The sequence below is a fragment of the Salvelinus alpinus genome, chromosome 6, assembly GCF_045679555.1.
Source record: "Salvelinus alpinus chromosome 6, SLU_Salpinus.1, whole genome shotgun sequence".
NCBI classification, from domain to species: Eukaryota; Metazoa; Chordata; class Actinopteri; order Salmoniformes; family Salmonidae; genus Salvelinus; species Salvelinus alpinus.
In genome coordinates, this window is record NC_092091.1 from 77,648,870 (window position 1) to 77,662,280 (window position 13,411).

Genomic DNA, 13,411 nt, shown 5'->3' on the forward strand with positions numbered 1-13,411 from the left:
ATAGAGATACTGATATAGTTCTAGAAACAGGACATGTTATTGTACCTTTATTCCATGCTGTAATGTATAGCGATACTGATATAGATCTAGAAACAGGACATGTTATTGTACCTTTATTCCATGCTGTAATGTATAGAGATACTGATATAGATCTAGAAACAGGACATGTTATTGTACCTTTATTCCATGCTGTAATGTATATAGATACTGATATAGTTCTAGAAACAGGACATGTTATTGTACCTTTATTCCATACTGTAATGTATAGAGATACTGATATAATTCTAGAAACAGGACATGTTATTGTACCTTTATTCCATGCTGTAATGTATAGAGATACTGATATAGTTCTAGAAACAGGACATGTTATTGTACCTTTATTCCATGCTGTAATGTATAGAGATACTGATATAGTTCTAGAAACAGGACATGTTATTGTACCTTTATTCCATGCTGTAATGTATAGAGATTCTGATATAGTTCTAGAAACAGGACATGTTATTGTACCTTTATTCCATGCTGTAATGTATAGAGATACTGATATAGTTCTAGAAACAGGACATGTTATTGAACCTTTATTCCATGCTGTAATGTATAGAGATACTGATATAGTTCTAGAAACAGGACATGTTATTGTACCTTTATTCCATGCTGTAATGTATAGAGATACTGATATAGTTCTAGAAACAGGACATGTTATTGAACCTTTATTCCATGCTGTAATGTATAGAGATACTGATATAGTTCTAGAAACAGGACATGTTATTGTACCTTTATTCCATGCTGTAATGTATAGAGATACTGATATAGTTCTAGAAACAGGACATGTTATTGTACCTTTATTCCATGCTGTAATGTATAGAGATACTGATATAGATCTAGAAACAGGACATGTTATTGTACCTTTATTCCATGCTGTAATGTATAGAGATACTGATATAGATCTAGAAACAGGACATGTTATTGTACCTTTATTCCATGCTGTAATGTATAGAGATACTGATATAGTTCTAGAAACAGGACATGTTATTGTACCTTTATTCCATGCTGTAATGTATAGAGATACTGATATAGATCTAGAAACAGGACATGCTATTGTACCTTTATTCCATGCTGTAATTTATAGAGATACTGATATAGTTCTAGAAACAGGACATGTTATTGTACCTTTATTCCATGCTGTAATGTATAGAGATACTGATATAGATCTAGAAACAGGACATGTTATTGTACCTTTATTCCATGCTGTAATGTATAGAGATACTGATATAGTTCTAGAAACAGGACATGTTATTGTACCTTTATTCCATGCTGTAATGTATAGAGATACTGATATAGATCTAGAAACAGGACATGTTATTGTACCTTTATTCCATGCTGTAATGTATAGAGATACTGATATAGATCTAGAAACAGGACATGTTATTGTACCTTTATTCCATGCTGTAATGTATAGAGATACTGATATAGTTCTATCACAATAAACACCGTTAGCTGATAATTTCTCAATTGAATGGATATTAAAACCTGTTAAGGCTGCAAGAGGCTGCAAGCCCGACACATCCAGCTCAAAGTGCAGGGCGCGAAATTCAAAATCTATTTTTTTTAAATATTTTTTTAAAAAAATTTAAAAAGTCCAATACACCATTTGAAAGATAAAGATCTTGTGAATCTAGCCAACATGTCCGATTTTTTAAATGTATTACAGCAAGAACACCACCTATATTTATGTTAGCTCACCACCAAATACAAAAGAGGACAGACATTTTTCATAGCACCGGTAGCATGCACAAAGCCAACCTAACTAACCTAGAACTAACCTAAATAACCTAGAAAAAACTACCTCAGATGACAGTCCTATAACATGTTACACAATAAATCTATGTTTTGTTCGAAAAATGTGCATATTTGAGCTATAAATCAGTTTTACATTCATGCTACCATCAAAGCTACAGTCAGAAATAGCACGGGAGTAGGCAGAGTAAATACAGACACCAACTTCAACTACCTAATTACACATCATAAAACATTTCAGAAAAATATATGGTGGATAGCAAATGAAAGACAAAGATCTTGTGAATACAGACAATATTTCAGATTCTTTAAATGTTTTACAGCGAAAACACCACATATATTTATGTTAGCTCACCACCAAAAACAAAAAGAGAGACAGACATTCTTTCACAGCACCGGTAGCATGCAGCTAGCATGCAGCTAGCATGCAAAGCCAACCTAACTAACCTAGAACTAACCTAAATAACCTAGAAAAAACTACCTCAGATGACAGTCCTATAACATGTTACACAATAAATCTATGTTTTGTTCGAAAAATGTGCATATTTCAGCTATAAATCAGTTTTACATTACTGCTACCATCATAGCTACCATTATAGCTACAGTCAGAAATAGCACGGGAGTAGCCAGAGAAAATACAGACACCAACGTCAACTCCTAATTACTCATCATAAAACATTTCAGAAAAATATATGGTGGATAGCGAATGAAAGACAAAGATCTTGTGAATACAGACAATATTTCCGATTCTTTAAGTGTTTTACAGCGAAAACACAATATATCGTCATATTAGCTTACTACAATAGCAACAGCATTGACTCAAGGCAAACGGTAGCATAGCATAGCATAGCACAGTTCGACAGATATATATGAAATAGCATCCCAAATTGGGTCCTTATCTTTGTTGATCTTCATTCAGAATGTTGTACAATGGGTCTTTTGTTCAGAACCAGGTTTGTTTCGATCCAAAACGAACTATATCCCTCTTGAATTAGCAAGCACACTGGCCTTCCTGTGCTAACCTCTCCATCTTGAAAAAAATTAGTCCTACGCATCACGTATAAAATCCCGAATAAATTTAAATAATATAATTAAACTATATTTAAAAAACATACTTTAGGATGATATTGTGACATGTATCAAAAAAAATCGAAGCCAGATGTCATATTCATCGAGAACGACCGTTTTCCAGGTGGAGAGTCCTGGTCCGAGTTCGTGCCTCAGGAAAAATATATTATTGCGGTCGTCTCATTCAAAGAGGGTGTATGCATTCTCTGAACGAGATATTCAACTGCTTTCTGTTCTCACTTCCGCATGAGACCCAGAGGAAGGTGCATGACGTGTTTCTACAGTCCTAAGTGACATGACCTTTTATAGACAAGCTTTTGAAGAGCGACTTAGCTTTTTGAAATCTCACTTCCGGATAGGAAATGAGGTGTAAAAAGGGTTCTGTTTCACCTAGAGACATAATTCAAACGTTTTTAGAAACTAGAGAGTGTTTTCTATCCAATATTAATAATAATATTCATATTGTACAAGCAAGAATTGAGTACGAGGCCGTTTGAAATGGCCACCTCTTTCCAGATTACTCAATGCTGCTCCTTCAGCCATAACAGGTTAATTGGTGTTGCAGTAATATGGCAGTAAAAATACCCTACCATATCTGATCTCATAACAGCTCCCGTAGGAGTTAAGGAGCTCAATGGATTCACAACTCAAACTGTATCTGAATTAATTTGCTTGCTTCCATTTCTGTGAGTCATTGTGTCACAGAGATGGTCTGCCTCTGCTTGCTTTAACTTTAACATGCAAAGTACAGTGTAAAACACCTGTTAGTGTGCTTTTCTGCTACACGTTGAAGATGATTTGTAATCATGGCTCTCTTTTCATTTCTATTTACAGGACCTTTTCTCAGGGAGCTGTTGTCAAAGACCGGACTAGAAGATCATTATGAAAACAAGCTGACGTTAAGTTCTGTCCTTGAGATAAATGCTGATACTACATCAGATGAACCTCTTACCACTATGCAGTCACTTCCAGGGGCCTTCCTTAAGAAATTAATGATGGCAAATGTGAATGCTAGGAGTGTGAAATGTCTGACCACTGACCAGGAGGTTTCCTATTGTGATGTAGACAACCTGGACACTGACACTGATTGCAGCAATGTCATTAATCCACTGGACCTGATAACTGCCCTGTTTCTGTGTTCAGATGGTTTCTTGCAGCAGGAGATGGTCCAGAAAATGTCCATGTGTCAGTTTGCTGTTCCTCTTCTGCTGCCCAACTGTGACACAGAACAAAGCACTCTTATGTTGTGGGCCTTGAGGGACATAGTGAGGAAGTTCAGACCCTCTTCCCAAACGGCCACAAATGCTTTTGTGGAGGAGAGAATTGTTGTCTCTGATATTCCGATGGTGTCCTTTGTTAGGATAGGAAAGAGCAGCTTGTCAAAGTCTCAGATTTCGAACAAGTTGCTTAGTAACCCTCAACAGTACCATGATACATTTGTTCATGATGATGTGGAATGTGGAGATGTCCCTCGTCAAGTCTCAGATGGACTGGTTGAAATCAGCTGGTACTTTCCATGTGGGAACAGAAACATAGACATGTTCACTAAGCCTGTGGCGGTGGCCAATCTCAGAGGAGACATCAAGTCTTTTGAAACACAGTTCTCCTTTCTGTGTCAAACATCAGCTGCAGTTTACATTTTCATTGATGATTTTGAGGCAGATCTCAAGGTTTTGGCAGGCAAAATCACAAAAACAGAGCTATTTCTGGTTGTCAACTCTCAGAATAAAACATTCAGGGTGGACACATTGAAGAAAATGATCACAAACTACAGTATCAACCCAACAAATGTGATTGTGAAGAAGAAGCAGAATGATGTAGAATTTGTCAAAACCCTGCAGTCATCTGTAGGTGACATCATCGAAAAAAGTAAAAACAGATTGACAATTGAAAACATGGCTACCGTGGCTCGTCAGAGTAAGATTCTGGTTGATGAAGACAGTGATGAGTGTCAGAGTGCCAGGAAGATGGCAGATGAAATCACCAGTAACATCAAAGACACAATTAAATTCAAAGACAAACAACTACAATTACAAGGGCAAATCTGGAAAGAGCTTTCCCAGTTGGAGAAAGAGAGATGTAGACTGAGAAAAGCAGGGGAACAAAACATTGAACACTACAAGAGCTCTTTGAAGAAAAAGGAGGAAGAGCTGAGAAAGAAACAATATACATGTGACATGTCAGATGCAATGGCAAGCTTCATTTTAGGATTGTCAGGTTCAGGAGCGGAGCGTTCCTATTTCCTCAAATGGATGCGGATAAATCTGGACAATCTGTCACGTCAGAACCTGTCTGCTTTGCGGGACCAGTACAAAAATCTTTGCCAACATTCTCCTGAGAGAAAAGATGACATTAAACATTTGGATAAGCAATTATCTGATTGTTCCTTGGGTCTTGAACACTTCCTTCGTGAGTTGGGCCAGTTATATGAAGCTTCCTGCTCCCTCCCTGAAAACATCCTTCAAAGGAAACAGATGGAGCATCTCCCTGGATTGTGTGCTCAGATGCTGTTGGATGGTTTCCCCGTTGAGCTTGTGGATGGAGATGCATCAAATATCCCTCTGAAATGGATATCAGCTGTACTGACTCAACTTAATACTCTTGTGGACTCTAACAGCAAGATCCGGGTTGTGACAGTTTTAGGGGTCCAAAGCACAGGGAAGTCCACTCTCCTCAACACCATGTTTGGAGTCCAGTTTGCTGTCAGCAGTGGAAGATGCACCAGAGGGGCCTTCATGCTACTGATTAAAGTCAACAAAGAACTCAAGGAGGAGCTGAAATGTGACTTCATCATGGTGATTGACACAGAGGGGTTGAAATCACCAGAGCTGGCTCAACTAGATGACAGCCATGAACATGACAATGAACTGGCCACACTGGTGATAGGACTCAGTGATGTCACTATCATCAACATCGCCATGGAGAACTCCACAGAGATGAAAGACATTCTGCAGATTGTTGTTCATGCTTTTATCAGGATGAAGGAAGTGGGGAAGAAGCCAATATGTCATTTTGTGCACCAGAATGTGTCAGACATGTCTGCTCATGACAACAACATGAGGGACAGGAAGAAGTTGTTGGAACAGTTGAATGAGATGACCCAGGCAGCAGCCAGAATGGAGAAGAAGGAGAACATCACCAAGTTCACTGACGTGATGGAGTATGATCCAGACACAAGCTGCTGCTACATCCCAGGACTCTGGCATGGGACTCCCCCGATGGCTCCAGTCAATGCTGGATACAGTGAGGCTGTGTACAGCTTCAAGAAGACCTTGATGAAAGATTTCAGAAAATGCCAGAGAAATGATGACTTGACACATTTCTTGAATTGGACACAAACCTTGTGGGAGGCAGTGAAATTTGAGAAATTCATCTTTAGTTTCAGAAACAGCTTGGTTGCAGATGCGTACTCCAGATTATGCTCTGAATACAATGGTTGGGAATGGGCCTTCCAGAAGGAGATGTATAAATGGATGGTGAGTGCTGAAACTAAAATATCCAATATTGGAATGACAGATCAATATCCCCAGAGGTCCATAAGAGATGTGCTACAAGACTTGATGAGAGAAGCATCTGGGAAACTGTCATTGGGAGAAAAGGAAATCCATGACAATCTAGTGAAATACTTTGAAAAGGAAGATGGCCATGTCAATCTGGTGGAAAAATACAAGGAGGACTTTGTGTCCAGTGCCAAAACACTGAGACGAGAGACAGAAAACACAGTGAGGAACAAACTGCAAGGAGCTGTTGAGATCAAAGAGGGAATGACAGAACTGGACAACATCAAGAGTTCTCAGACAAGTACAATGGAAAAACAGGTTCTGGCTCTGCTGCAGAACTGTAGACAGAAAGAATCTGTTTTATCAGATGAGGCCCTCAGTGAAGAGTTTGAAATCATGTGGAGGAACACTCTGTCTGAGATAACTTTCAAAGGACTCCCAAGTAGAGATGTGGCTCAAGATACCTTCCTCATGTTACGTGATAATCTGACAACGAGGGGGAGTCATGTCAACAAGATGGTGGTTGGAACCAGACTGGTGGATTGTGGGAGAAAAGCTTTTGTTTTGGAATCAGCGAGTTGGTGGCAGCCGGCTAAAAACATAGCAAAGTATGATGATCCCAACTATCACCGGAAAAAACTACAAGATCTCTGTGATGACATCATAAGACAGTGTCAGGAGTTTATAACCCTGAGGGTGAAAAGCAAAACTGATTACCATGACACTCACATCAAAGAACTGCTTAGAATAGTTGACAAAACATTACAACAACACACACAAGTTAAAGTCAGTGAGGAATGTGAGGTTTCTCTCAAACAACACATCTGTGGCAGAGCAGCCAGAGAGTTCCAGAAGATGCATGATGATTTCATTGAAGTCAATGACCCACGGAAGTGTCTGGAAAAGTCTAAGAAGAAGTACCTTACTGAGTTCATAGACTTATTTCATAACCGAGACCAGTGCCAAAAGAAAGCTGGGGACTTCACGAAGCTCTGTCTAGAGCCAGCTGTACAGGATTATGTGACCAGATTGATTGGTCCTGATGTGATTGATGAAGTGAAGACAGGTGAAGGGTCAGAGGATTACAGCACCCGAGTAGCTTTCCAGTTCTCCATGTTGAAACAACTCCTGACTGATGGAGAATATGAGAAATATAGAGAGTACATTAACCATTATGAAAGGTTTGTGAAGGACTGGCTGTTTGACCAGATTGTCCAACGACTCTCAGAGGAGAACAGTCTTAAGAAACTAGAGATAAAACATCTGTCAGAGATAGTCAAAATCATAATTGCTGCCATTTCAAATGTCAGCAGTGAAGCTAATGTAAATGATATCAAGACGTTCATTAACAATATTTGCGATGCTCTTAGTGAGAAGCTTGTCTTTCCCAAAGATGCTCTGGATTCCATTCGTAGGCTTATTCCTGAAGAAGCAAACAGAGAACAGTTTGCTGTTTACCTCACAGAGTTAGTGGGAGAAATGGAGCAGTCACTGGCAGCTGAGTACAACAAAGGAGGAGACATCAAAGAGAGACTCAGATCTCTGCCATTCAAGCCTCAGAACGAGATGTTCACCAGTCTGTTTGGCTGTGGGGAGCAATGTCCCTTCTGCAAAGCACCATGTGAAGCAGGAGGTAAGGAGCATACCAAACACTTCACCTCCATTCACCGTTCAAAAGGGCTCAGCGCTTGGAGGTGTAGCGAGACAAACGTGCTAGTTATTGACATATGTTCATCTCTTGTGATAAGTGGCAGATCATTCTACATATCCTCAACAGCAAAAGAACCTTATCCCTACAAGGACTACCAGACATATTACCCTGACTGGATCATAACTGGAGATTCCAGTAAGGACACTACAGACTACTGGAAGTATGTGATGGCCAAATTTCATGTGTGCATCGCTAAAGACACATCTGCACTTCCTGCTGATATCCCAGAGGACTGGAAGGCGTTAACACCTGATGATGCAATGAAGAGCTTGAAGAGCTCATTCAACATAAAAGATTAGTGTTAAACTAGCTATAAGAAGTCTCCATTTTTTTAAATAATATGCAGATTGAGCAATACCCAATGTAATTCTGAAAAGAACAACTGCAGCACGGCAAATCACATTTTCAGATACATTGATAAATTATATAACATCTTGTCAATTTACAGATCTTATAATGAAACATTTCACACTGAGTATTATGGGAAATGAATACAATATTATAATCAAGTAATACAAATACAAATCATGATGTTGATGTAAGCAAAAAGTTTTTAGCAAATTCAGAAATCATACAAATGCAAAGAAAGTGAACATCAACACCAGCTGGTTAACCAACATAATTGAGAGTTTTGTGAATGGATCATTTCCATAAATAAACACAATACACAGGTAACTAATGAGAGTCTGCCGTTGATCATTTATTTTCAGTTATAATAATTGTATTTCTCTAATTTACTTTGCCATCTAACCTATGGCTTGATATGCCTTACTCACAGATTATGACATGCTGCATGGTTCAGTAGTAAACAGTTGGCTTGGATTTTGTATTTGTTATTTGACCCTTTTACTTTTTAATCTTAACGTAATTTTTTATTTAGAGAGTATGCATTTGTTCTTTCATATACAGGTATTACACATTTATTGGTCTTTAAATAATTTACTTAAACAATAATGATTACTAAGTAGATTTACAATATGTTTTTAATTGATCACACCTTCAAATAGTAAATTGTTCAATAACTTAATTGCTTTGAACACATTAGTTTGGATGAAGTGTAATTCATAGTCGGTGACCATTTGTAATGTAACTTCATTAATACTCTTCAAGTATGCTTGATGTATACAGTATGTTTTGAAGAACTGCTCTGTGATTGTTGTTTTGGATGCTAATGACTATGTTTGCATTGATGATGATGATTGTTGATAATGGTGATTATATATTTGATTAAGATTATATTGTTGTTGATGATGATAATTTAATTATTGTTGTTAATGATGATGATCATTTTGGTTTATTTTTGTTGAGGTTGATGATGATGATGTGAGATTGAACGCTGTAGAGCCTGCAGGAAAAATGCTTTCATTTAGCCAAACTATCACCATGAAGACAAATAAAGTTGAGTTTAAAAAATATTGATATTGTTTATTGTCTCTTACAAATGTTATTTTTCATCTGCAGTGAACACACACATACAGTAGTTTGTAGACATATTGTGAAATTGTTGAAATTGAAAGCAAAAAAAACCATTCCATTTAGTATTATGTTGTTACTAGAACATAATGAATAAAAATCAATCAATTAAAAACATTATTCAAGTTAAAATGTTATTTGGTTTAAAATCATTATTTGGTTTAAAACATACTGTCCATCAATAGAACACCAGTATTGCTTGTTGGAATCTGTTGTAGACCGTTTTAATCAGCTGTTAGACAAAATAAAGGCACATAATGTGGACATCTAGGGGTCCTATGTTTCAAGCGTCTCAGAGTAGAGTGCAGATCTAGGATCAGGTACTCCCTGTCCATGTAGTATTATTCAATGTGATCTGAAAGGCTAAACTGATCCTAAATCAGCAATGTTACTCTGAGATGTGTAATACATTATTCGGTCCCTAGTGATAATAAACACCAGAATTGACCAATAGAGGAAGGTTTGAGTATGGCATATGTGGAAATGTAACCCAGACCAATTGCTTAAAAATACCTCTCTCCCATTCAACTGCGTAGAAAAAACTTCAGAGGTGAAAACAATATGGTGGAAGGAAGCTCATCATTAGACTGGTTTAACTTTCACCTGCTCAGCTCTTTCAGATCAGTGAAGGAGAGGACAGATGTTTAGACAACTGAGAAAGAGCCCAGGTGTATGTGGTTGTGTTGTTGAATTAAACAAGTAGTCCTTTGTTTAATAATTAAAGCTACATTCTGGGATTTTAAAAACACAACAGTGCCCCTGCCAATTGTTCTACTACTAGTTCAACTCTCTTTAATCTCAACTAGTCATCTCTCACATCTCTGGCCTCAACACCCTCATTGTTCTCCCGTTCTTCTGACATCTATACTACTATAACAGGTCAGTTATCTGGTGATAGTATAGTGTTCTGACATCTACACTACTATAACAGGTCAGGTATCTAGTGATAGTATAGTGTTCTGACATCTACACTACTATAACAAGTCAGTATAGTGTCCTGACATCTACACTACTATAACAGGTCAGTTATCTGGTGATAGTATAGTGTTCTGACATCTACACTACTATAACAGGTCAGTTATCTGGTGATAGTGTTCTGACATCTACACTACTATAACAGGTCAGGTATCTGGTGGTAGTATAGTGTTCTGACATCTACACTACTATAACAGGTCAGTTATCTGGTGATAGTATAGTGTTCTGACATCTACACTACTATAACAGGTCAGTTATCTGGTGATAGTGTTCTGACATCTACACTACTATAACAGGTCAGTTATCTGGTGATAGTGTTCTGACATCTACACTACTATAACAGGTCAGTTATCTGGTGATAGTGTTCTGACATCTACACTACTATAACAGGTCAGTTATCTGGTGATAGTGTTCTAGACATCTACACTACTATAACAGGTCAGGTATCTGGTGGTAGTATAGTGTTCTGACATCTACACTACTATAACAAGTCAGTATAGTGTCCTGACATCTACACTACTATAACAGGTCAGTTATCTGGTGATAGTATAGTGTTCTGTCATCTACACTACTATAACAGGTCAGTTATCTGGCGATAGTATAGTGTTCTGACATCTACACTACTATAACAGGTCAGTTAACTGGTGATAGTATAGTGTTCTGACATCTACACTACTATAACAGGTCAGTTATCTGGTGATAGTATAGTGTTCTGACATCTACACTACTATAACAGGTCAGTTATCTGGTGATAGTATAGTGTTCTGACATCTACACTACTATAACAGGTCAGTTATCTGGTGATAGTATAGTGTTCTGACATCTACACTACTATAACAGGTCAGTTATCTGGTGATAGTATAGTGTTCTGACATCTACACTACTATAACAGGTCAGTTAACTGGTGATAGTATAGTGTGCTGACATCTACACTACTATAACAGGTCATTTATCTGGTGATAGTATAGTGTTCTAGAAATCTACACTACTATAACAGGTCAGTTATCTGGTGATAGTATAGTGTTCTGACATCTACACTGCTATAACAGGTCAGTTATATGGTGATAGTATAGTGTTCTGACATCTACACTACTATAACAGTTCAGTTATCTGGTGATAGTATAGTGTTCTGACATCTACACTACTATAACAGGTCAGTTATCTGGTGATGGTATAGTGTCCTGACATCTACACTACTATAACAGGTCAGTTATCAAATCAAATCAAATCAAGTTTATTTTATATAGCCCTTAAAAACATCAGCTAATATCGCGAAGTGCTGTACAGAAACCCAGCCTAAAACCCCAAACAGCAATCAATGCAGGTGTAGAAGCACGGCGGCTAGGAAAAACTCCCTAGAAAGGCCAAAACCTAGGAAGAAACCGAGAGAGGAACCAGGCTATGAGGGGTGGCCAGTCCTCTTCTGGCTGTGCCGGGTGGAGATTATAACAAAACATGGCCAAGATGTTCAAATGTTCATAAATGTTCACAAATAATAATCAGGAGTAAATGTCAGTTGGCTTTTCATAGCCGATCATTAAGAGTATCTCTACCGCTCCTGCGGTCTCTAGAGAGTTGAAAACAGCAGGTCTGGGACAGGTAGCACGTCCGGTGGACAGGTCAGGGTTTCATAGCCGCAGGCAGAACAGTTGAAACTGGAACAGCAGCAAGGCCAGGTGGACTGGGGACAGCATGGAGTCATCATGCCCGGTAGTCCTGACGCATGGTCCTAGGGCTCAGGTCCGCCGAGAGAGAGAGAAAGAAAGAGAGAAGGAGAGAATTAGAGAGATCATACTTAAATTCACACAGGACACCGGATAAGACAGGAGAAGTACTCCAGATATAACCAACTGACCCTAGCCCCCCGACACATAAACTACTGCAGCATAAATACTGGAGGCTGAGACAGGAGGGGTCAGGAGACACTGTGGCCCCATCCGATGATACCCCCAGACAGGGCCAAACAGGAAGGATATAACCCCACCCACTTTGCCAAAGCACAGATCCCACACCGCTAGAGGGATATCTTCAACCACCAACTTACCGTCCTGAGACAAGGCCGAGTATAGCCCACGAAGATCTCCACCACAGCACAAACCAAGGCGTCTGGTGATAGTATAGTGTTATGACATCTACACTACTAAAACAGGTCAGTTATCTGGTGGTAGTATAGTGTCCTGACATCTACACTTCTATAACAGGTCAGTATAGTGTCCTGACATCTACACTACTATAACAGGTGAGTTATCTGGTGATAGTATAGTGTTATGACATCTACACTACTAAAACAGGTCAGTTATCTGGTGGTAGTATAGTGTCCTGACATCTACACTTCTATAACAGGTCAGTATAGTGTCCTGACATCTACACTACTATAACAGGTCAGTTATCTGGTGATAGTATAGTGTCCTGACATCTACACTACTATAACAGGTCAGTTATCTGGTGGTAGTATAGTGTCCTGACATCTACACTACTAAAACAGGTCAGTTATCTGGTGGTAGTATACTGTCCTGACATCTACACTTCTATAACAGGTCAGTATAGTGTCCTGACATCTACACTACTATAACAGGTCAGTTATCTGGTGATAGTATAGTGTCCTGACATCTACACTACTAAAACAGGTCAGTTATCTGGTGGTAGTATAGTGTCCTGACATCTACACTTCTATAACAGGTCAGTATAGTGTCCTGACATCTACACTACTATAACAGGTCAGTTATCTGGTGATAGTATAGTGTCCTGACATCTACACTACTATAACAGGTCAGGTATCTGGTGGTAGTATAGTGTTCTGACATCTACACTACTATAACAGGTCAGTTATCTGGTGATAGTATAGTGTTCTGACATCTACACTACTAAAACAGGTCAGTTATCTGGTGGT

The 13,411-nt window shown here is 38.6% G+C and overlaps 1 protein-coding gene across 3 annotated transcripts in view; it reads left to right on the plus strand.

Annotated features, from left to right (window-relative positions):
- Positions 1 to 9,488, plus strand: part of LOC139579428 (interferon-induced very large GTPase 1-like) — a 116,155-nt gene extending 106,667 nt beyond the window's left edge. For all 3 annotated transcript variants that reach the window (XM_071408090.1, XM_071408092.1, XM_071408091.1), the window contains one exon: positions 3,697 to 9,488. In XM_071408090.1, the coding sequence (XP_071264191.1) occupies positions 3,697 to 8,372 (4,676 nt within the window). In that variant the 3' untranslated portion in view covers positions 8,373 to 9,488. The remainder of the gene's footprint in view (positions 1 to 3,696) is intronic.
- The last annotated feature ends 3,923 nt before the right edge of the window (positions 9,489 to 13,411 follow it).